The 23,410-nt window shown below is 39.1% G+C and overlaps 2 protein-coding genes and 1 pseudogene across 2 annotated transcripts; all 3 read right to left on the bottom strand.

The window, feature by feature from the left end:
* Positions 1-1,242: 1,242 nt before the first annotated feature.
* LOC137596422 (extracellular calcium-sensing receptor-like) lies at positions 1,243-4,482 on the bottom strand. Its single transcript, XM_068316943.1, has 6 exons — positions 4,337-4,482; positions 3,951-4,236; positions 2,875-3,687; positions 2,552-2,782; positions 2,281-2,404; positions 1,243-2,141 (listed from the first exon to the last, which is right to left on the bottom strand). The coding sequence occupies exons 1-6, from the start codon at positions 4,480-4,482 to the stop codon at positions 1,243-1,245; spliced, it is 2,499 nt and encodes an 832-aa protein (XP_068173044.1).
* A 575-nt stretch (positions 4,483-5,057) lies between these two features.
* LOC137596802 (extracellular calcium-sensing receptor-like) lies at positions 5,058-7,571 on the bottom strand (annotated as a pseudogene).
* A 716-nt stretch (positions 7,572-8,287) lies between these two features.
* Positions 8,288-11,512, bottom strand: LOC137596423 (extracellular calcium-sensing receptor-like). Its single transcript, XM_068316944.1, has 6 exons — positions 11,376-11,512; positions 11,016-11,292; positions 9,962-10,768; positions 9,662-9,889; positions 9,318-9,441; positions 8,288-9,186 (listed from the first exon to the last, which is right to left on the bottom strand). The coding sequence occupies exons 1-6, from the start codon at positions 11,510-11,512 to the stop codon at positions 8,288-8,290; spliced, it is 2,472 nt and encodes an 823-aa protein (XP_068173045.1).
* Positions 11,513-23,410: the final 11,898 nt, after the last annotated feature.

The raw sequence follows: 23,410 nt of genomic DNA, 5'->3' as shown, positions 1-23,410 counted from the left end.
TCTCCAAAACCTCTAACATGTGCTGTCCCTCTGATGTACTCATTCCTGATCCTATCCTTCCTGGTCACTCCCAGAGAGAACCTCAGCATCTTCATCTCTGCTACCTCTAGCTCTGTCTCCTGTCTTTTCCTCAGTGACACTGTCTCTAGACCAAACAACATCGCTGGTCTCACCACAGTTTTGTACACCTTTCCTTTCATTTTAGCTGAAACTCTTCTATCACACATCACACCTGACACTTTCCTCCACCCGTTCCATCCTGCCTGGACACGCTTCTTCACCTCTTTTCCACACTCTCCATTGCTCTGGACTGTTGAGCCTAAGTACTTAAAATCCTCCACCTTCTTGATCTCTTCTCCCTGTAACCTCACTCTTCCACTTGGGTCCCTCTCATTCACACACATGTACTCTGTCTTACTGCGGCTAACCTTCATTCCTCTCCTTTCCAGGACAAACCTCCACTTCTCTAGCTTCTCCTCCACCTGTTCCCTGCTCTCACTACAGATCACAATGTCATCTGCAAACATCATAGTCCATGGAGATTCCTGTCTAACCTCGTCTGTCAGCCTGTCCATCACCATGGCAAACAAGAAGGGGCTCAGAGCTGATCCCTGATGCAGTCCCACCTCCACCTTGAACTCCTCTGTCACACCTACAGCACATCTCACCACTGTCTTACAGTCCTCATACATGTCCTGCACCGTTCTAACATACTTCTCTGCCACTCCAGACTTCCTTTCTTTTTTTAAATAATACCTAACTAACTAATTTATTTTGTTAATACAGTTCGTCGACTGCACAAATTTAGTGCCAATAAATGTTTGCAGAATATTAATAGTGTTTTACTATATTACTATGGATGCATATATAATGCAGTATATATATATATATATATATATATATATATATATATATATATATATATATATATATATATATATATATATATATATATATGCAGTCAAATGTGTCTACTCACTCACATATATATACTCACACACACACACACACACACACACACACACACACACACACACACACACACACACATGGGTGTTTTATCTAATGAAAGTTATAACAGATGACATGCATTCAGTTATTGAAATTTAAATGTATTAGAAACATTACATGACAAAGAGATGAAACAGACTATAATTTGAATGCAAAATAAAACATAGCAAAAGACACTATACATTCCAGTTAATTTGGACAATAATCAGTCATATACTGTACATCCTTATTCTATGATTTTCCCATCAGGTGTGTCCTTGTATTTTTCTCTGGCCTAAATAAAATTATAAAACATTTTGGTACAAAGATGCAAAAAAGTAGACCAAAGCTTGAAGCCAGAATGGCAAATATCTCTACAGCTACTGTAAACTTCCCAGGTGAGCTAACATAAGCCGGGATAAAAGTGACCCACACCGCACAGAATATTAACATGCTAAAGGTGATAAATCTGGCTTCATTGAAATTATTGGGAAGTGTTCGAGCCAGAAAAGCAAGAATAAAACACAGCATGGCAAGAAGCCCAATGTATCCAAGAACAACCCAAAAGCCTATGGCTGAGCCCAGAGCACACTCTAGGATGATTCTGTCCTGATAGTGCAACATATTTTGGAAAGGAAAAGGGGGGTTGATTGTCAGCCAAAGTATGCAAATTAAAACCTGTATGAAAGTAAAAGTCAGAACACTGAGCCTTTGCTGTGTGGGGCCAAACCATTTCATGACATTTGTGCCTGGACGTGTGGCTCTGAAAGCCATTAACACCACTACTGTTTTTCCGAGGACACAAGAGACACAGAGGACAAAGGTGATGCCAAAAGCTGTGTGTCGCAGCATGCAGGACCAGTTAGAGGGCTTGCCAATAAAGGTCAGAGAACACAGGAAACACAGAGTTAAAGAGAACAGCAACAGAAAGCTCAGCTCAGAGTTGTTGGCCCGTACTATTGGGGTTTCTTTGTGGCAGTAGAAAACTATAGTTGTGATTACAGTTACAAAAACTCCTAGCAGAGAGAACAAGACTAGTAATGTTCCCAGAATTTCATCATGAGCTAAGAATTCAATTGGTTTGGGGAGGCAGGCATCTTTCTGCTCATTGGTCCAGTGCGTCGGGGGGCATTTTGTACAATGTATGGAATCTGCAAAACAAGACAATAGAGGGGAAATAATGAATGTAATTGATGTGTAGATTTCAAAACTGAAGTTCTGCTTGTCTATTTCATTTTGTGTAATTACATGGTATAGAGTTAGGGGAATACTGGTTTATAATGTTATTACCTGTTAAATTAGTGATTTCTCCTGCTGGACAGGGTACACAGTCAAAGCAGCAGATGGGCTTTCCCTTCTGGAGGACTTTCCGGGTTCCTGCCACACAGCTTTGACTGCACATGGACACAGGCACCTTTTACACATGAACACAATACATGAGCAAAACTTCCATTTGTCCAACCATTTAAATGCACTTAAACAGTAGAAAATTGTAATAATTTGTATCTGTAATAATGCGATTCGTGGAAACATTTAGTAAATTAGAATGTCTTTTCTTTACCTCCGTGAGTAAATTTCCCCAAATAATGTTGTTGATATTATTCATGACAAACTGATGACCCTCCTGTAGAGATGCATCATAAAGTCCGACTGTTAATCCCTCCATTGTTCCCCTGTTTGTTTTTTGTAAATTAACAAGGTCATATCTTGCGGGCGAGTCTCCATTGCTGTCAAAATACACCTTTTCCCCTTCCTTTGTGGTAAAATTCACAGTGTTCAGATAATGTAAAACCTAAAGAAAAATATTCACATACAAGGTTTAATTCAGTTTAATTACAGCAATCCTTTGCATTATTGCAATGTCACATTAATTTCACTCCTCACCTGCCATGGTTGAATGTTCTTTATATCAGCACAGCTGCCATTGGAAAAGAGCCCTTCACCAGGTTTACATGTGATCAAGTTATCAAGAGCATGAGCCACTGCATAAACCGACTTGTACACATTATTGGTGAATCTTAACTCATCCACATCAGTGAACTGTGATTGAATATTCTGTAAGGTCTCTGAGCCATTGCATGGTTTTTTATTTGCATTCGCATTTTCACTCAGAATGCAGTCAAATGTGTCTTCCCAGAAATCTCTGACAAACGGACTCTCTGGAAACTGAGAAGGGTGGAGCTGCCTCAAGTGTTCCTCCAGTCCCGGGATGTTAGCTCTTGTGACAGTAAAGCCTAGTGAGCCCACTAAGATGTCATGCCCCTCAACGTCAGTAAGAGAGTGATCTATAATCCAAGCTTCACTGCCAACCCATTGCATTCCTGTGATGTTCTGTTTATTCAACACTTGAACCAGCATCTTAATTTCTCTGTGAGACATAAAAGCCATAATCACCTTGGAAGTGGCTTTTTTAATGATCTCCACAATTCTCTGCAGTCTCTCGGGTGGATCTGATGATGAAAATGCTTCAGAATATTCAATGCACACACCATATTCTTGCGCAGCTTGTTTAAAAGCAGTTATACCATTGAGGCCATATTCATTATCCACAGCTATAGCTCCAATCCAGTTCCATTTAAAGTGCTTGATGAGCTTTGCCAGTGCTTGGGTCTGGTAGTAATCACTAGGAATAGTTCTGAAAAAAGTCGGATACTCTTTCCTGTTGCTGAAACAGGCACAAGTGGCAAAATGGCTGATCTGCATTTAAAGATTAAAACCATTTAGTGGCAGTGAGGAAACATGGCACAGTCTCACATATCTATCTATACTGTATGTGTATGCATGTATCTCTCTCTCTCTCTCTCTCTCTCTCTCTCTCTCTCTCTCTCTCTCTCTCTCTCTCTCTCTCTCTCTCTCTCTCTCTCTCTCTCTCTCTCTCTCTCTCTCTCTCTCTCAAACAGCACATTTACAATGTTACATTCAAAGTCATTCACTTGAGTGATCTTTTTTCTTTGGCTTACCACAGGTATCTGGAACCTTCCAACAACTTGTGCAAAACCAATAGTGGGTTGTGATCCTGAATGTCCCAAGATAACTTGCACTGTGTCAGTTTTGGTGCAGTTGTCACTGATTTCTCTGTTTCCTCCACTCACCAGTGCCAGTGCAGCTCTCAGTATGTCCACAGTTCCACAGTTATCATAAATCTTGTATCCAAGTTTAAAATTAGGAAGCATATCAGGTGTTTTGTTGATCTCATTTATAGCATATATTACTGTTTGAGCAAATTTAAATTCTCTATAATTGAAGCTGGTGTGATGAAAAATAGAAAATAATATAGATGAATATTTCCAATACAGTGTAAATTACTTACAAACTATTTGAACTATACAGATCTATCTATACATACTTTTTACATTTTCGTTCTTCTGGAATGGTCTGAAATGTGTTAACTACATAATCCTGCCCTGTACGAAATGAAAATATGCCTCCAAGAATTAGATCACCATCTCGGGCAAGTTCAGCTGGCAGTTCAGTGTCTAGGAGTTGGCACATCGATTTTCCTTTCCCTATCAGCACAACTAAGACGAGCAGCCTCAGCGTGTGCATAGCTCTGGTTTGTATGTCAGGCCAACCAGTTTAACAGCACTTGTCAGAGCTTTATATACATCGAGCAACAGGTCTTGTAAATCCTCTGGAGACCAGAGGAGACCAAAACCAAATGAGGTGCCTGTTTGTGTTGTTGGGGGAAGATGATACTCTACATTGATTTAATAAATAACTTATTCTATCATGGTCACTTTACCTCACACATCGTGTACATTTATCAATAGCCATTCAATATATCATCTTGAAAGAAAAAAAAAAAATTCAATATTTAGATCTCATTTATAAAATACAGTACATATCTTTTTATGACATACTTATTATTGTACATTATGATTAGGTATGGATTTGTGGAGATCAACAGGATGCTCCACTGAGACTTTTTCACTGTGATGAATGCAAAAGGCTTTGAGAAAAACAAATCCCATAACCAAAAGTCAAACACACTCAAATGGAAGAGGGCAGATGAACTGCACCCCTACTTTCTTCATGAGATGGAAACTTACAAGTCTCCATCTCAAGACTCAAGCCCATGATGCCTCCATGCATAAATATTTTAATCTGAGAAAAATATCTGGGGACCCAAAAAATATCAGGGCTGTAGTCATTGCCAGACAGGCACCAAAGACAGAAAAGGTGACCAACAGTAGACCCATTATTTCCCTGAAGGTAAGGAAGTCAATAACTTTAAAGTCACAGCTGTTCCTCTTTTCATTGCACTTGTATTCTGGAGGACATTTCTCACATTCCCCTGCATCTGAAAGCGTACATATGTTTAGGCTGTACAGCACATACATCTTCAAGTATACCAGTAAAGTGGTGAGAGTGATTTTGCCCAACAGGCACACGATCACAGTTAAAGTCCAGGAATCCTGCTGTCTCACTTGTACTGTTACTGAACTCACCAACAGCACAGGGGATGCAACCAAAGCAGCAGATCAAATTACCCTTGAAAAAAGCTCAGGTCCCCGACAAACACTTCTCACTGCAAACAGACACTGGAACCTGCTTTTCAGAGACAGAATTATAAAAAACTTTAAAAGGAAACCTTCACATTATTTATTTTTTATTTGAAATATTAATTAGTAGCAAGAGGGTAAAATATGTTTCTTTATAAAAGGCATACAATGATTTTTTGTTGTTCCTTTAAAAGGACAGGCGGTCTATATTTTCTTACCTCAAACGCTCTGCGTACCCACACAGCTCTCACACCTTCCTTCATTTGGAACTGTTGACCCTCAGGCCTGGAGGCAGCATAGTAACCAATACTCTCAAACTGAATGTAGCCTGTTTCATCCATCTGCCAGTTTACCAGCGCATATCGCGCCACAGAATCACCCAAACCATCAAAATATACATTTTCACAAATGGTAGTGGTAAAATTGTCCTGTGTAATGCAACACCTGTAGGAAAACAATAGTGTCATTTATTAGTGATTAAGGCAGTATGATGAACGTGGCACAGCATGTGGTTTTCAGTTTTACTTGCCACGGTTGGATATTTTCTTTGTCAGCACAAGTATTGTTTTCAAAAGGATCCCGTCCATGTTCACATGTAAATATATGCAATGCACGAGCAAAAGCATATGTGGTCTACTTGTAAACTGTATTCAGCAAAATGGCATCTGAAATAGCTGTGAAGCGTGTGGTTGTGTCCCACAGAGGCTCCTTCCTGCACAGGGAAGGCTGCTTGAGTCTCTGCTATGGGAGTCAGTGTGCAGCTGAATATCGTCTTCCACAGCTCAACTAGTCCTTGGTCTCCTGGTGTGGTAGATGGCCTGCTGTTAGTGAGGAACTCTTGCAGTCGAGGAATGTGAGCATTTAGTGCTGCAAAATCCAATTCCCCCTGGACGACAGCATCATTTATTGGAGAGGCAATGTAGCGATATGTGATCTAGCCCTCGCTGCCAACCCATTGTATTCTAGTCACGTTCTGATCATGAAGCACCTTAATAAATATGTCAAGGTCTGTGCCATCAGCAAATGCTACTATTACCTTTGAAGAGGATTTCTTGATGATTTCAACCACCTCTAAAAACCACTTCCTTGGATCAATTCTATAAATAGAGAGAGTACTCAACACATACTTCTTCCATTTTTGCTGCTTCCAGGAAAGTAGCCATGCCGCCATTTCCATAGTCACTATTTGTTCTAATAAATAGTACCTATGGGAAAGCCAAAGTTTTTCACAAGCTTTGCTAAAACTTGGCTCTGCTAGATGTCACTAGGTATGGTTCTTAAGAAGGAGGGATACTCTCTTCTGTTGATGATGCATGCAGAAGTTGCCAAATGACTAATCTGAAACATGTATAAGAAATTGTGGAGTTTCACATCTTCCATCGATCCATTTTCTTCCGCTGTATCCGCTACAGCGTGTCACGGAGAGCTGGAGCCTATCCCAGCTGCCATAGGGCATGAGGCGGGAGACACTCCGGGCATGATGCCAGTGCGCCGCGGAGCCACACACAAAGACAGACAACCACACACACACACACACTCACTCCTACGGGCAATTTGAGACCGGCCAATTTATCCTGAAGCGCATGCTTTTGGAGGTGGGAGGAAGTCTTTCTTGGTAGCAGGTCTGAGCTGTTGTTGATCTCTTTAATGGCAAACATCATAGTGTACGCATATTGCAACTCTCCTGGGTGTAGTCTGAAAATAAGAGAATGGGGAAAAATGCCAGTGTTGGAAATTTAAAAGACAAAGACAAAAATTATGAAAAATGTGCATGATGATTTCTTGACAAAATAGAGAGTTTTTTATGTGTAGTATGGTTTACAGTCATATGTACTTTCATCAGTGTCTTACCCTTCACACTGAATTTTTCCAGGGTCAGACAGGAGAGCTGGAATCTGGCAGGAAGGGGAAAATGCCTCCAATGTTGATGTCACCCTCCTTAGAAAACTGAGCCTGTTCTTTTGTTCCATATGTTTGACACACAGGATTCCCTCTTCTTATAGCCAGTAGGAAAATAAGCACCAAATCCACTATCAGCAGCAAAGCTTTCCAAAGTGATATGTAACAAGGTTGTAACATATGTAACACCCAAGGTTCAAACGCAAAATCTAAACTGTGAGTATTTTATATAAAGGGGTTTTTAAAGGCCTGAACTTCCTCAGTTTCATAGATAGCTGATTACACCATCCATGTTTCTCTCCACCAATGATGGCGCTCATGATGTGACGTGACTTATTGAAGAGACTTAACCTTTGTACCTTTCTATCTCATAATGAATTTTGGTGTGTTACAATTAATTTGTCATAACTCATTTTTTTTTGTTTAAAAAAAATTCAGTTCAAATTGAATTAAAATTATTTTAAAGAAAAATTAATTAGTGCCAAAGTCAGTTGATCAAAAATACCCAGTATGAATCCCTGTTTCCTTCTCAAATAAACTCCAAATCAGAGATTGAAATTCCATTTTGGTTGACCGATGGACAGATTGACTGACCAACTGCAGTTTCCAGAATGCTAAAATGCTAAAGTTTAATTTGACAAAACTGCTCAGACATTAAAAAAAAACAACAACAAAGAAATAGCGCATTCATTCAGTTGATCAGCGCAATTTGCAGGTACATTATTTACTTTTTTCCCAAATAAATACTTTTCAATAATAAAATAATCAATGTAAATAATGAAGAAAGTAGTAACAATCAGTTCAAAGAATTTAAGGATCTTTGCTGTTGTCTGAAACCTCTTGCTCATTTCAATGTTTTTCATAAATGTCAGAAAAATGTACATTTGTGACTTATTTTAAAGGGTTCTCCCCATCATATGTTTCTTGGTATTTTTATATTGTTTAAACAATAAAATATAACATTTTGGAGCAAAAATAGAGAAAAGTAATCCAAAACTACAGGCCAGAATAGCAAATATTTCTACAGCCACAGTGAATTTTCCTGGAGAGCTGATATATGCTGGGATAAAAGTGATCCAGACAGCACAGAATATCAACATGCTGAAGGTAATAAGCTTAGCTTCATTGAAATTATCAGGCAGCGTTCGAGCCAGAAAAGCAAGAATTAAACAAAGCACAGCCAGTAGTCCAATGTACCCCAACACAGCCGCGAACCCCAGGGGGGAACCTAAATCGCACTCAAGAATAATCCGTTCTACTGCATAAGCAGTATTTTTGTGGGGAAATGGTGGAGCAAAGTGTAACCAGAGTGCACAAACTAAAACCTGCAATAAAGTACAACTAAAAACTGTTGTTCTTTGTAATGGGGAAGAACACTGCGGAACTGTCTTTACTGGCCCTTTAGCCTTAAAGGCAATCACCACTGCTATGGTTTTTGCTAAGATACAAGACATGCACAGAGCAAAAGCGATGCCAAACGCTGTATGTCTTAACATGCAGGACCATTCAGAGGGCTGGCCTATGAAGGTCAGAGAACAGAGGAAACACAGAGTCAAAGAGAAGAGCAGCAAAAAGCTTAGTTCAGAGTTACTGGCCTTGACAAGAGGTGTGTGACGAAAATAAAAGAAGACACATGACACCAGTAGTGTCAAACATGTTCCAAGCAGCGAGAAAGTAGCAAGGAGGGTCCCCAAGCTTTCGCTGTAAGACAGGAATTCAATCACCTTAGGAACACACTGGCTGTGATCTTCATTTGACCAGAACTCCAATGAACACCTTGAACACTCGGGAGAATCTGAATGGAACACATGCTCAAGCTGAGATCACATGAAAACGATCAATGTTAACATGAAGGTGAGACACAAATATAGGATTGATTTTTGTTAATATATCACATCATTTACTGTTAAATAGTCTTCCACTCACTGCTGGAGTTGCTGATCTCTCCAGCAGCACAGGGGACACAGGAGAAACAGCAGATGGGTTTGCCTTTAAATACAGCCTGCCGGAAACCTGGTCGACAATTCTCACTACATACTGAATGTGGCCTCTGAAAAAAACACCACAACTTTTCAGCTATTTTGTTTCTTTTTTTCTGTAATGTAAGATTTAAATTGCATCAAGACAGTATCCATTCTATGATATTACTATATTAATTTCAGTAAAGGTCATGCTTCTGACCATTGTCATGTTAGTCTGCACACTAACTTAAACAGTACAAATACACACATGCATATACAGTATTTATGGTATTCAGGCACATTTGCTACCTTTATGGATTCAGCAGCCCATGTTATATTTATTCCATTCATAGTAAACTGTTTTCCATTTGGTAGTGAAGCATCATAGCTACCTATGGTCACAAATACAATGTCTCCTGCTTTGTTTCTCTGCCAGTTTACAAGCTCATAAGTTGCTGCAGGGTCACCATTTCTGTCAAAGTAGACTCGCTCTCCTGACTGTAATGTGAAATTCACATTTTGAAGGTGATTCACAACCTAAAAGAGAAAAGTCATCAACAATATGAATTGTTGAAATTTATCATATAGTCTAAGGAAGTCACCTCCTACCTGCTTTGCATCCAAATCATCTCTCCACATGCATGAATTATTCACTGCATGCCCATTCCATCCACATTTTAACATGGAATGTATTGCATTAGCCACAGCATACACAGCTTTGTACACATTATTAGATATCCTGAGCTCTGAAACATCTGTGAAAGGAGTGTTAACGTCCTGTAGTCTCTCAGAGCCAGAACACTGGATCTGGCCACTTAGACTGGGTTGTAAACTGCAACCAAATGTGACTTCCCAAAATTCTTTCAGTAGATTATTCTGAGGGTCCTGACTTGGATTAACCTGCAAAAGAAACTCTTGCAAGCCTAATATCTTTGTCTTTCTGATGGAGAAGCCTAGTGACCCCATAAGGATTCCAGAGTACCTCTCAATGGCAAGATGACCTGCTGTAATCCAGGACTCACTACCCACCCACTGCAGTCCACTCAAATTCTGTTTCAGAGCTTCCTCAAGAAGAATATCCATCTCACTTTGGGCAAGGAAGGCAACTACAACTTTTGTACTGCCATTTTTAATCACTTTGACCACCCTGGCCACTTGATCTCTGGAGTCTGTCCTTGAAATGGCCTCTGCGTATTCAATACAAACCCCAACTTGACGTGCAGCTGTGATAAATGTTTCCAGGCCATTCTTGCCATAATCGTTGTCACTTTTAAGTGCTCCAACCCATGTCCAGCCAAAGTGTTTGACCAATTTTGCTAAAGTTCTGCTCTGATAGTAGTCACTAGGGATTGTTCTGAAGAAGGATGGATACTTCTTTTTGTCACTCAGGCAAGCACAAGTGGCAAAGTGACTGATCTAAGGGAAAAGAAAAAGGACACAAAAAAGCCATTTATAAGATTTAGATCATCAGAGAAAGATGATGAAAAATGTCCCATGATTAAATTGCTGATTCATAACTCAATCTGATGTATATGAGAAAACTGTAACAAACCAAAGCTCAGCCATAGCATTCTATAAACCAACTATTATACTGTCAGTTTTCAATTTTTATGACATTGTTTTTGTTATATAAAAAGAAGACCACATATGTTGAAATATTTACCACAGGAATTTGGAAAATCCCTGAAATTTGTATCATCACAATGGTTGAGGAAGACTCTGAAGCTCCGATGATAGCATGAACGGATGACTGGCCAGAGCAGGACCTTTCCTGTCCATTCATTAGACCCATTATTGCGCGTGTTGAAGGCAGTGTTAAACCACAGGTGTCAAATATCTTATAACCGATTGTAATATTAGGAAGCAGAGTGCTGCTGTTGTTGATCTCCTCTATGGCAAAAATCATTGTTTGGGCAAAACGGAATTCCCTGAAGTTCATCCTAGAAAGAGAGACAGCACAATTGTGATATTATATCCATTTAGAAACAAAAAAAATGAAACATTATTGGAAAATAAGTAGTACCTGGAACATGTGAGGCGTTCTGGAGTATCTATAAAGGAAAGCTGAGGATTTGGCATTTCATTATGAATGGAAAAAGCTCCTCCTATAGTTATATCGCCTTCCTTAGATAACAGAGGGAACTCTGGGCTCCCCAACATCTCACAGACTGCTGTCTCTCCCTGTGCTCCGAAACCTCCTATAAGAAGCACAAATAGAAACATTATATAGGCGCATTCACAAACCTGGTACAGAAATAGAAATTTGTGTAATTCTTGTTCAATTCTGTCATTGAACAAGACATGCATGTCCTTAAATGGGCAGTGCTTTATATTTCTGGGAATGATTGTGATTGATGTCCTCTCATTGAATGACTATATGATGATGTCAGAGCATGTTATTATTGTTTTTACGTCTGTCAAGGGGGTTCATTTTTTGATTTGTCAGCAGGACGAACTATTCACTGGATTTCCATGAAACTTGATTGGAGCCTTAGGCCACGGTAGACCTCTGTCATTTATGCAACTAATTTAGAATATGGCTTAGTTGATTAATCAGGGACCGTTGTGCCCTGGTGAAAGAATGCACTCAGATGAGATACATTCAAGTTTATTTTAAATATTAGCAGCTCAACCAAGAGGGTAATGCTTGTAGGATTACACAAATCTATTCAACTGGTTATTTAAAAAATGGTAGAACAGTGGATCATAGCATTAAAGAACATTAAAGAACCTATTTGATTTTTGAATGCATCCAGGATTTTTCTTCTTTAGGGCTCTTTAGGCCTTTTTTCTCAATTAGTGGGATATGAAGGGTCGCCATGATACTGTGTGAAAAGGTTGCCCATTGAAAATCCATACAGGATTTAAGTCAATTTTGATGTTGTAAGATGCGATACTGAGAGCCCTTATTTCATTCCAGTTTGTGTACTGTATACAAATGCAAAAATAAATAAACAGATGATGAATATAACTAAGAATGATATTCTTATCAGTTCGTTCAGTCATATTACATCTGTGATTATGTTTCCTTATTATGTAATCCATACGATTGTATGCTATACCTTTGTGTTTTCAGACTGGCCCTTCAGAAGGGGCTTTAATTGGAAACCGATTTTTCTTTTTATATATTTCTTTGTATTTTATTAACTATTTAGGTGGGAGAGAGAGGTAGAAGAAGAACAATTATACTTTATTCATCCCGAAACGGGAAATTCTCTTAACACTCTCCGAATACAGTTAGACACGCACATATATACAGTATATGTTGTACACAGGCCCCTGAACAAACACAACACACTAGGGGCCTGTAAGCATGCAGTTAGTATGTATATATAGTGTCTTTAATGACCCACGTAATTCTATCTACGTGGTGAAGGCATGTTGCTGGGTCATGATGGTCTATTTATATGTACAGACGGGTAAGGATGGATATTCTAAAATATTTTCATATTTGTATGAAAGAAAACCTTTTTTTTTTAAATTAACAATCAAATGTGGGTTCTCTCCAGTTCTCCAGCTTCCTCCCACCTCCAAAAGCATGCGCTTCAGGTTGATTGGCCGGTTCCAAATTGCCCGTAGGAGTGAGTGTGTGTGTGTGTGTGTGTGTGTGTGTGTGTGTGTGTGTGTGTGTGTGTGTGTGTGTGTGTGTGTGTGTGTGTGTGTGTGTGTGTGTGTGTGTGTGTGTGTGTGTGTGTGTTTGTATATCTTTGTATGTGGCTCCGCGGTGCACTGGCATTGTGCCCAGAGTGTCCCCCGCCTCACGCCCTATGCCAGCAGGGATAGGCTCCAGCTCCCCGTGACCCGCTATGGCGGATACAGCGGCGGTACATGAAAACGATTGAATGTATAGCAAAAGAAATGTATTGTTTTTCACAGTTATTCATTTTAAAACATTTTCTAACTGTCCATTGTTTCGATAGTTTCAATACATCTTCTTTTTCTTTCCTACTGTCAGTCGTATACTCTTGCCATTCATCTTCTCTCTCTTCCTAGAACACACTTTCCTCCTCTTCTTTGACCAACAGTAGTCAAATTTCCACCGGCACCCTGTAGGTCAACAGCACCGATGGCGTTCGTTGTTAACCTAGGCCTCGACCGATCCGGTATGGAAGTCATAGATTTGATTCACATGTTTGATTTGGCAAAAATTTTATGTCGGACACCCTTCCCGAACAATCCTCTGTATTTATCCAGACTTGGGACTGGCACAATAGGACACTGGCTTGTGCCCTTTTGTGGCTACATTGATAGTTTTAATACATAATAAAATTAAAAGTAAAGTAGAATGAGAAGAGACAATGTGGAGATGATGATATTGTCTTCAGTACAATACCTAAGTCAGTTATATCCTGGCACATGAACAAGACACTGTATTATAGCAAACTTAAGATGTAAGACAACCGATTAGTTCATTCTATTATACTATCATCATTTCCAGACGATTGAGTGCATCTGAATATACGCTGCACAAACTAAATTTTCAAAGAAAAAAAACATATAGATATACTGTATATGCTCTATATTGTACATACAGTATATTGGCCACACCTGTCTATAAGCCGCAATGAACGGTGTTGTATCATGAGATATTTAAACAAAAAGATGGCATACAAAAAGATTTTCACATTTTTAATTACCACTTTTTTTCCGAACAGTGCCTGTAACATGGCTGTAAAACAATCCTGGTGTCTCCAGCGTCTTGCCATCGATTCATTGATGCCGGGAATATAGCTGTTCTGTTTCCTACTTTGACAGCTAGATAATTGTCTTAATTTCTGAAGAGATTTAAACATTATATACATGCTATTCATTATTTTGCTGGCTGCATAAGTATTTAGTTTTAATCATACAATAAACTTTTCTATCACTCTGTCTCAGTAATTTTACACACCCACACTTTCCATTTATAGGACGGAGGCAAACTCTCTAAAATCTGACACATACACGCACGTGCACACACACACACACGCACACGCGCACACACACACACATCAGATAGGACATAGGCGGCCATGTAAGTTCTTTATTCACATGTATATGGATATATATATATATATATATATATATATATACATATACACACAGTAATATCTTGCTTATTCGAACTTCAAGATGCATGGCTTCACCTCATCGAAGATTTTTAGTGGGTAGTCACATGGTATCATGCACGCTTGCTATTGGCTGACATAGAGGTAAGATCTTAAACCCGAGCCCGAGTCCAAGCCTGAACCAACCCGAAATTTGGGCCGGGTCGGATATTAAACTAAGGATACCTTTATAAAATAAATAATTTAGGTAAAACAGAGAAGGTGCCGTATGAGAAACATCCATCTACAATACCTGCACAGTTCCCTCCATGCGTCAGCTGTATCTTCTCCTGTCACTTCACCTTTCCGATCGTACGCACTGAAAGTAGAGGTAAGAGTTCAAGCCCGGGCTGGATTTTTTTGGCCAGATCTTACCTCTAGACTCACGGAATATATAGCAATCCCTCTTTACTCGCGGTTAATGCGTTCCAGGACCATCCGCAAAAAACTAAATTCCCTGATATAGCGCCAAACTATTTATTTTATTATTTACAGTAATTTAAACGTTTTTGGACCGTCCCCATTCTGATTTTAAACCACCTTTCATCTGTATTACCTTTTCCCAATACTCTTCTAGACTGTTTAAAACAGTTCTATGTTTAAGAAAAGAGTTTCTTCAATACACAGAAGTACGCTGCGTTCCATGAGTCTGGGAACGCAGCACACAACCGGAGGCTGTCAGCAAATAGCAGGCGCGTACGATATCATGTGACTACCCACTAAAAATCTGCAACGTAGCGAAGCCGTGCATCTTGAAGCTTGAATAAGCAAGGGATTATTGATTACTGTGTGTATATATATATATATATATATATATATATATATATATATATATATATATATATATATATATATATACATAAACTTTCTCAGCAATATTTAATTGCAAAATCATCCAGAAGTGTCAAATTCTGAGTTGCTGAGTTTTGAACTGCAAGGCAGGAGGCCTAGGGGAAGACCAAAGAGGAGGTTTATGGATGTAGTGAAAGAGGACATGAAGGTAGTTGGTGGAGGAAGAGGATGCAGAAGACAGGGTTAGATGGAGGAAATTGATTCGCTGTGGCAACCCCTGAAGGGAAAAGCCGAAAGGAAAAGAAGAAGATCCAGAGGTGTCAAAAGGCCATGACAGGCCTGTGGTATTGTTGTACTGAATCTATCTCTTCATGTGTTGGAGACCAACAATATCTGCAGGGTTTTCTGACCACTTAAACTTTCTTGTGTTTTTGTAATGTTTTTATACTCCTTTATCATGATCTGCAGCAAGAAACTTAAGATATGATGGGGTACAAGTAATCCTTGGTTTTACAGATAAATCCCACAGCAGTAGGGAGAAATACATGAAAAAACAGTATTCATGAAGAGAATATAAGAAAATAATGAGATCAGGCCAAAATAGTCATTGATCCCATTCCTTTGCAAACCTCTGTTTCTGCAAGAAAACATGAATATCACTTATATTTATCTACAGAATAGCGGGAACCCGTGGAAATTCCATGATAAAACACTAACTTCAGACTTCACACCAAACAAATGAAAGCTATGTATTGGTATTATAAACCAAGCGCACCCATTACAGAGTTCTCCCACCAGCAGGCAGCGCATCCCGGTCTGACCCAGAACTGGCGTCAGCGTCTTTGGCAAGGAACGTGAATGAATGATTGAATGAATGAATGAATGAATACATAAATAAATAAATACAGTATATAAACTTCATTACTCTTAAAGACAGAAACAGACAAATATCCAACTGTCAAGCATGTCTTCGACGTGGCGCTGTTATACATCAGAAAATAGCCGGTTTTAACTCTGTCTATTCTGTGTGTACATGAGTACACGAGTCACACACACTAACGTCACAGTGGTATTCGTCGCAGGGAGACACCCCCTGGATTGAAAAAGTTTTGGTTACAGCATCCACACGACAACACATACCCAACATTTTCAAAAAACTTCACTATGGCCGGCGTTTTCGTCCCGGATATCCGCGTTGTCGTGTTTACGAAAGGCGTAACCGCAACAAAAAGCGTCGCTGCCCGATGCCTTACACCATATTGTTCATGTGATTCCTTTCTGGCAGATGCCAGAAAGAATCACATGATTGGTTGGGCCCTTGATTGGTTGGGCGCTTGATTGACAGATTGAGAGTGGGTGGAGTTACAACGTGACACCGTGAGGTTTTCAAGTGAGCTTATTCAAATATATAGTTGGGGAGATAACACGTTTTTTACTTTTAAACTTAAAATCCATTCATATAGGCTCTGAATGCTAAATAGCTCATCCACTGACGAGACCCTACAGTGCACGAGTTTCATAGTTTTGTAACGGAAGGGGGTAGTTTTTGTGTCAGAAAAACTATGTAAATTACCACTTTAATGAGAATAATACCCTTGGTGTCCCCAAGTAGATGGGCAATAGAAAGTTGAGGTCAGAGTTATGGACCTTCAACATATTGTTTGAGTTGGGACAGCTTACCTGAAAAGACGCAACCAATTTTTGGATGTAAAAACTTGTTGAAGGTTAGGCAAATTAATTAATATTACACACAAATACATAATCAGTGCACTTTTGAGACAGTATTTCAATAGACAAAACAATAAAAACAAATATAACATATAAACTGGGTTTTTTCATTCATTCTGTAATTTATTTTTTGACATATACAAGAGTTTTCCATAATTATGTTGTTTGTGTCACATAAACTTTTGAACCGTGAAGTATCTGTTTTCATGTTATTGTGCTATTTCAACCAAAGGGATTCCTAGTACAGTAATCAGCAGATATGCCTCTTCAACCCTCTTTAATTAAAAAATAAATGGTTGTTCATGCATCTGAAGAGATGACCAGGAACTTTGCCTCAGGCTCTCTGTACTCACAAACACTCTAAGTCCCTCTAGAGTTCAGTTTGTTTCCAGTCTGCTCCCACGTCTCTCCCTTCACCTAGCGCTGTAAGCTTCACTTCACTTCAGGGTTGTTGCATCATAACCTCCTTAAGGTCTGTTCAGGTTAGTATGAGGCCTTCCTCAAAACAATAATGCCTAACCTCTGACAAGTTTCACCAAACTAAACTGACAGGACTTTAATGTCTTAGATATACAGTAAATGGCATGAAACTAGATCTTCTGTAGTTCCGCTTTTTAAAAGAGAGAAGAGGAGAATGAACTATTTTCAGTATTGATCTGACATTGCTGTTGGTTCAATGTCAGATCCATTATGAAAATCAGTTCATTAGTTTAGGGCGGCATGGTAGCATAGTGGGTAGCGCTGTTGCTTCCTCCCACCTCCAAAAACATGCGGTTCAGGGTAGTCAGCCGATCCCAAATTGTCCGTAGGTATGAGTGTGTGCGTGCATGTTTGTCTGTGTGGCTCTGCAGTGCACTGGTGTCGCGCCTGGAGTTTCCCCTACCTCATGTCCTCAGTCAGCTGGGATAGGCTCCAGCTCCCCGCGACGGCGGATGAAGCGGTTGTGACAATGAGTGAATGAATACGTTCCTTAGTTTAACCTCAGATTGAAAAATGGAAAGAAAACTATGAGAAATTTAATATTGTGCTGTGAAACATGAAACAATGCTTTATACATGTAATCAAAGTCAAGTGAACTGGTGAATAAAAGGCTTCTTTGACCCAAAGTGGTTTTGCGTACATGGAGGTTGTCATTCATCCAGGTTATGGTCATCCATCCATCCATTTACTTCCGCTTTGTCCGCCGCGGCGGGTCACGGGGAGCTGGAGCCTAACCCAGCTGGCATAGGGCGTGAGGCGGGGGACACTCCAGACACGACACCAGTGCGCTGCAGAACCACACACAAAGACAGACAACCATGCACACACACACTCACTCCTACTGGCAATTTGAAATGGCCAATTAACCTGAAGCACATGTTTTTGGAGGTGGGAGGAAGCCGGAGAACCCAGAGAGAACCCACTTAGACACAAGGAGAACATGCAAACTCTACACAGAGCAGGATTTGAACCCGGACCCACCGTGTTATGCGGCGACAGCGCTACCCACTGCTACCCCTATAGTTTTCCAGAGGTGTTTAAATCAATACACTGGACTTGTAGAAAGTTTCTTCAAGTCCAGTGGATTGATTTAAATGCCTTTGTATGATGAATTGTGTGTGTGTCTGTTGTGTCCTTTAGTTGATAAAGCTGTTTTGTCCTAAACTAATACACAAATAAATATGTATAATTAAAAATCACTTGTTACTATCAGTGAACAATGGTTGCATCACGGAAGGATCATGGCAAGCTACGAAAGGATATGAATCTTTTTTACAAGCCATTGCACAGCTAAAACGTGTGGTCGTCTGTCATTTCTCTCTTTAGAGATTTGCAATATTTTACTTATTTGTGTTTTCATCCCTCAGTCATTTTTCAACTGTGGCCTTCAGGTTCAACGTACTGTGATGTTCTCGCTGAGAGTTTTGTGTGTAGGCTCTGCATACTTGAAAACTTTAGCTACTTTTATAGTGTATTCATTGTTCATCCAGCTAACTTTGAAAAAAATTCTAAAATTGAGCATGTTCAGACACCTATTTAGAGTGAGTACCCCAACAAATCATTTAAGTGCAACAAACATAAATTAAAAAAAGATCTAAATATGTGCGATTCAAAATGATGGTCTATACGACTTAAAACCTTAAAGGTTATACTATAGAGACTATTTTATACTATTTTACTTGTGACACGTTACCAATCTATTTTTCATCTGAAACAGATCGGTAACTTATTATTACAAATTTTAAATGTATCGCTTGTTTTGGAATATACTGAACATAGACCCTTGTTGTATTGGAAAAAAAACACACCATAAACAAAATCATACATTTTGTGCTGTATCTTACTCCCATTGTGCACCAGACAACTGCTGCACATCTTAGCAAGATCTTTAATTCACACCTCAGTTGTGGTGAGGTCCAATAGTTAGTGGTTGCATTGATACTGTTTATAACTGTTGAGTGTGGTTAAGATATGCCCAAAAAATGTGCACAGTGGAACTGTGAATAAAACAATCCTTGTCAATCTACTGGCTTTATTTGCTGTCATTCTTATGTCATATCAGTATTCAAAGTGAAAAACCAAGTCTCTACTGACTTTAGTTGTATTAATTTAATTGATTAAAAATAATGATTATTATGTTACATTTAATTTAAATAAATCATATATTTAAATATTATTAAATATTAAAACGTTGTTACACAAAAATATTATTATTCATTGATTTTGACAAAGTCACATTCTATCAGCTATCATATTGTCCAACATGTCACATCATCTCTGGAGCATCAGTGTTGGAAAAGAGAATTATGATTAAACTTTTGAGAACTGGTCAAAACAGACCTCCAACATGCATTACTAACAAAGCATTGAACCATGTGTCATTTAATTTGATGTTACTGTCACTCTCTAGGGTTCATTAGTAGTTGCCTGATGTAAGACTCATGGCCTTTTTAATTAAAAACAAACTGTTGTTTGTAAAGACACCTGTTGTATTACAGAACTTTTTGACACTTCCAGGGGGTAAGTCTATTGGGAAATGATTTGATTCAAAGTGGAAAATGCCTCAGGCCCAACCTTGAATTAGCTCAAGTTTTTGACACTCACAAACATAAGACTAAAACATTAACTAATGCCCTCTGGAGCTCTCAGGGTTTCCAGTCAGCCTCCCATCTCCCCCATCAGTTTGTGGTGGAAATTACCCTTAGGGCTGTTGCATCACAGTCCCCTTTAGGTCTCTAGTGGAGACCTATGCCCTCCGAAACTAGCATTTTGCATTTGATCATGTTGAACCTTTGAACTAAATCAACATCAATGTTTATTCAAATAGTGAATGTCAGAAAAAATACTCCTGCTTTTTCAAGAGAGGAAAATCCAAAATGTGAATGCACAATTGTGGTTTCATTGAATGACAGACAGAACACATGCAATTACATGTCAATCAAAACGTACTGTATATACCACAACAATTCCACAATGAACAACAAATCCAAATGTTGTCAATAAATTATAATTATATACACACTATGAAAAACAACAAAGAAGTGAGCAATAAAACATTTTGTGTAATTCCAGAGCCCAAATGTGCACATTCATAACTCAGGTATAACTTTATGGATACAGTAAAAAGCACTTTATGTTTGTGTCAGTGTGAGTGCCGACTAGTCCGATCAAGAAGCTCACATTTTGAAGCTGTCCTTGAAAGATCACTGTCTTTGGATGGTAGTGGGGCAGGGTGCAGCCTGGGTTGTACACTCCAGGAGCATTATGGTTGACCCCATGCATCATTCTCACAGATATTTTACCCTTCTGCCATCTGGTAAGAAGTAAAATATTAATAATCAAGCTCTCAGAGCCAGACTGTAAAAGTTTAAAGTTTCTTCTGCCAAGCCATCACCTGAACATACAGAGGCTGGACTGTAGGTTTAGGCCTGTGTATTGTTCTTCCAAAGAAATATTTTGTTCTTTATTATTATTTCTGAGACCTTTATTAGTCCCAGAGTGGCGAATTTGCGTGGACCTAGCTCTCCACAGGACAACAAACTATATTCACAAAGGAAAAGGCCTTTTCCAAACTGCTGTCACAAAGTTAGGTGTTACAGTCAAACATTATTGTCTAACATTTCATTGATTTCCAACCAGAAGGAATAATTACTTAGCTCATTTTAAAAACATCAACAGTTATATTTCATCATCAGAAGGACTTCACTGAGAAATTAACTTATATTAAGACACAAAAATGGTGGGACAGAGATGTTCGTTTGTGCATTTTGACACTCACATCTCATGCATCTTGAGCCGTCCTGAACTGATTATGCTGACCACACAAATCATACCTCAGTGTCACTGCAGACACATAAGGTGAATGTCTCCATCTCCTGGAGATCTTGTGAAACTGCCTATCAGTAACATGAATGCAGCTAACGCAGAGTACATTTCTTGTTCTTCTTTTATTATTATTATTATTATTATTATTATTATTATTATTATTGTAGTACTACTAGTAGTAGCAGTAGTAGTAATAGTAAAGTTAATGGTATTTACTGTAAGTTAAGCCAATTTTTTTTTAAAATAGTTGAAGTCAAAAGCATGAATATAATTATTCATGCTTTATTAATTAATAAAGCATGAATAATTATTCAGTAACAAAAAATGGACTGTGTTTGCTTAAAAAATAGGCATTTAAGCCTTACATGTACTGTATATTTCTTTTCCCATCCAACCAGTCAAGGCGGATGACCACCCTCCAGAGACAGAGTCCTGCCCGGAGGTTCTTCCTCAATAAAGGAGTTTTTCCCCGCCACTGTCGCTTATGCTTACTCTGGGGGGTTCTGTTGGGTTCTGTTGCCTATTGGGATAGGATAGAATGGTGGCACATGCACACGCAGCGGTTCCTCTCTCTCCCGCTAGAGCGGTTCTTTTGTGTTTTTTTTTTATTGCCTGTGGGTCTGAGAGGACTGCAATTTCATTTGAGCTGTATGTCGTGCATATTTGGTACATTTGACAATAAAGTTGACTATGACTATGACTAAATGCACACAGTGTGCCCTCACGCATTTGCACATCAAAGCTCGCGAGTTCACCTCATGGCAGCTTTTTGGTATGTGGATTCGATTGACTGACAGCATTCGGAAGTGCACTCGGTTCTGTGAGTTTCGGACTTCCGGGAGACACAAAAGTGCTTTTAACAGTCGATAAGAGTGTGGAAAAAAGTAATGCAGATAGAAGGTGGTTTAACAACAGTATGGGTAGGGTTCAAAAACGTTTAGATTACCGTAAATAATAAGATAAATAGTTTGTCGCTCTATTGCAGGATTCATTAACCACGTGTGGTTCCTGGAACGCATTAACCGCAAAGAACAAAGGCACACTGTACATGCATAAATAAAAAGACAATGGTGGAAAATAATTTGATTGAATGTAAGATAACACCAATAATGGACAATCATAATTAAGAGACAACGTGATGGCATTCGTGCATAATATCACAGAGGTCATGAGGACTTAACATGGTCTATTGCATAGACTGGAATTGTGATTATTGCAAATAGGGTATTTCATTCCTCCTAAACCAAATAATAACTACAACCAAGGCAGTTAGAGACTGCAACATCCCACGACTTACCCTTACCTACTTTATGGGTAGTTCAGGGTAACCTCAGAGTCGTACCTGACTAATGCATAGACTAGTGCATATGGGGAAGGCCAGTGTGAGTAAGACCATGGCTCAAAACCAGTGCATAAGTAGATCAAAGCACTAGCTTTGACCTATGCTGTTACTCAAACTGGCCTCCTCCCTTATTTAGTTCCTGAGTGTACAAAAGTTTAAATTTGACCTTGACCTACTTTTCCCAAGGTCAAGGTCATCATCTCATTTTCATTCCCTTTGCCACCCGAGTAATGCAGTTTTTGTTTACTCTTTCTATCTGCAACGGTTGCGAAGATATTTGATGGACGAACGGACGGACGGACAAACACATTAACGCTGACACTTACAACCAAGGCAGACTAACTTTTCTTCCCCTTTACTGTCCAAGTAACATGCTATTTGTTTCATCTTTCTATCTGCAGCGGTGGTGAAGATATTTGGTGGACTAACTAATGGACGGACGGACGGACGGACACATGAATGCTGACATCTACGATACATCACCGCTTTGAAGGTGGATGTTAAAAATTAACTGCAGAAAACACTACAGGGTTAAATGGTTAATGATTACACTTAAGCCCCTGCACTGCTGCTTCTTTTGAACTGCTTAAGATAAGCCAGTAAAGTTATTGTAATGCATCAAAATATGGGAACAAAATATGTTAAGGTATAATTACTTCTGTAGATAAGTGTAACATGGATGTAATATCATACACAAAATGAAGCTTCCCAGTTAAAGAAGTTCAGATCTGAGTTCTACTGATCTTGGGAACATTTCACAACCCACTCTACTGCTGATCCACTGCGGCCCCGATTAAAAAGATT

This window comes from Antennarius striatus, chromosome 6 (genome assembly GCF_040054535.1).
Source record: "Antennarius striatus isolate MH-2024 chromosome 6, ASM4005453v1, whole genome shotgun sequence".
NCBI lineage: Eukaryota > Metazoa > Chordata > Actinopteri > Lophiiformes > Antennariidae > Antennarius > Antennarius striatus.
This window is presented reverse-complemented; position numbering and strand designations above follow the sequence as displayed.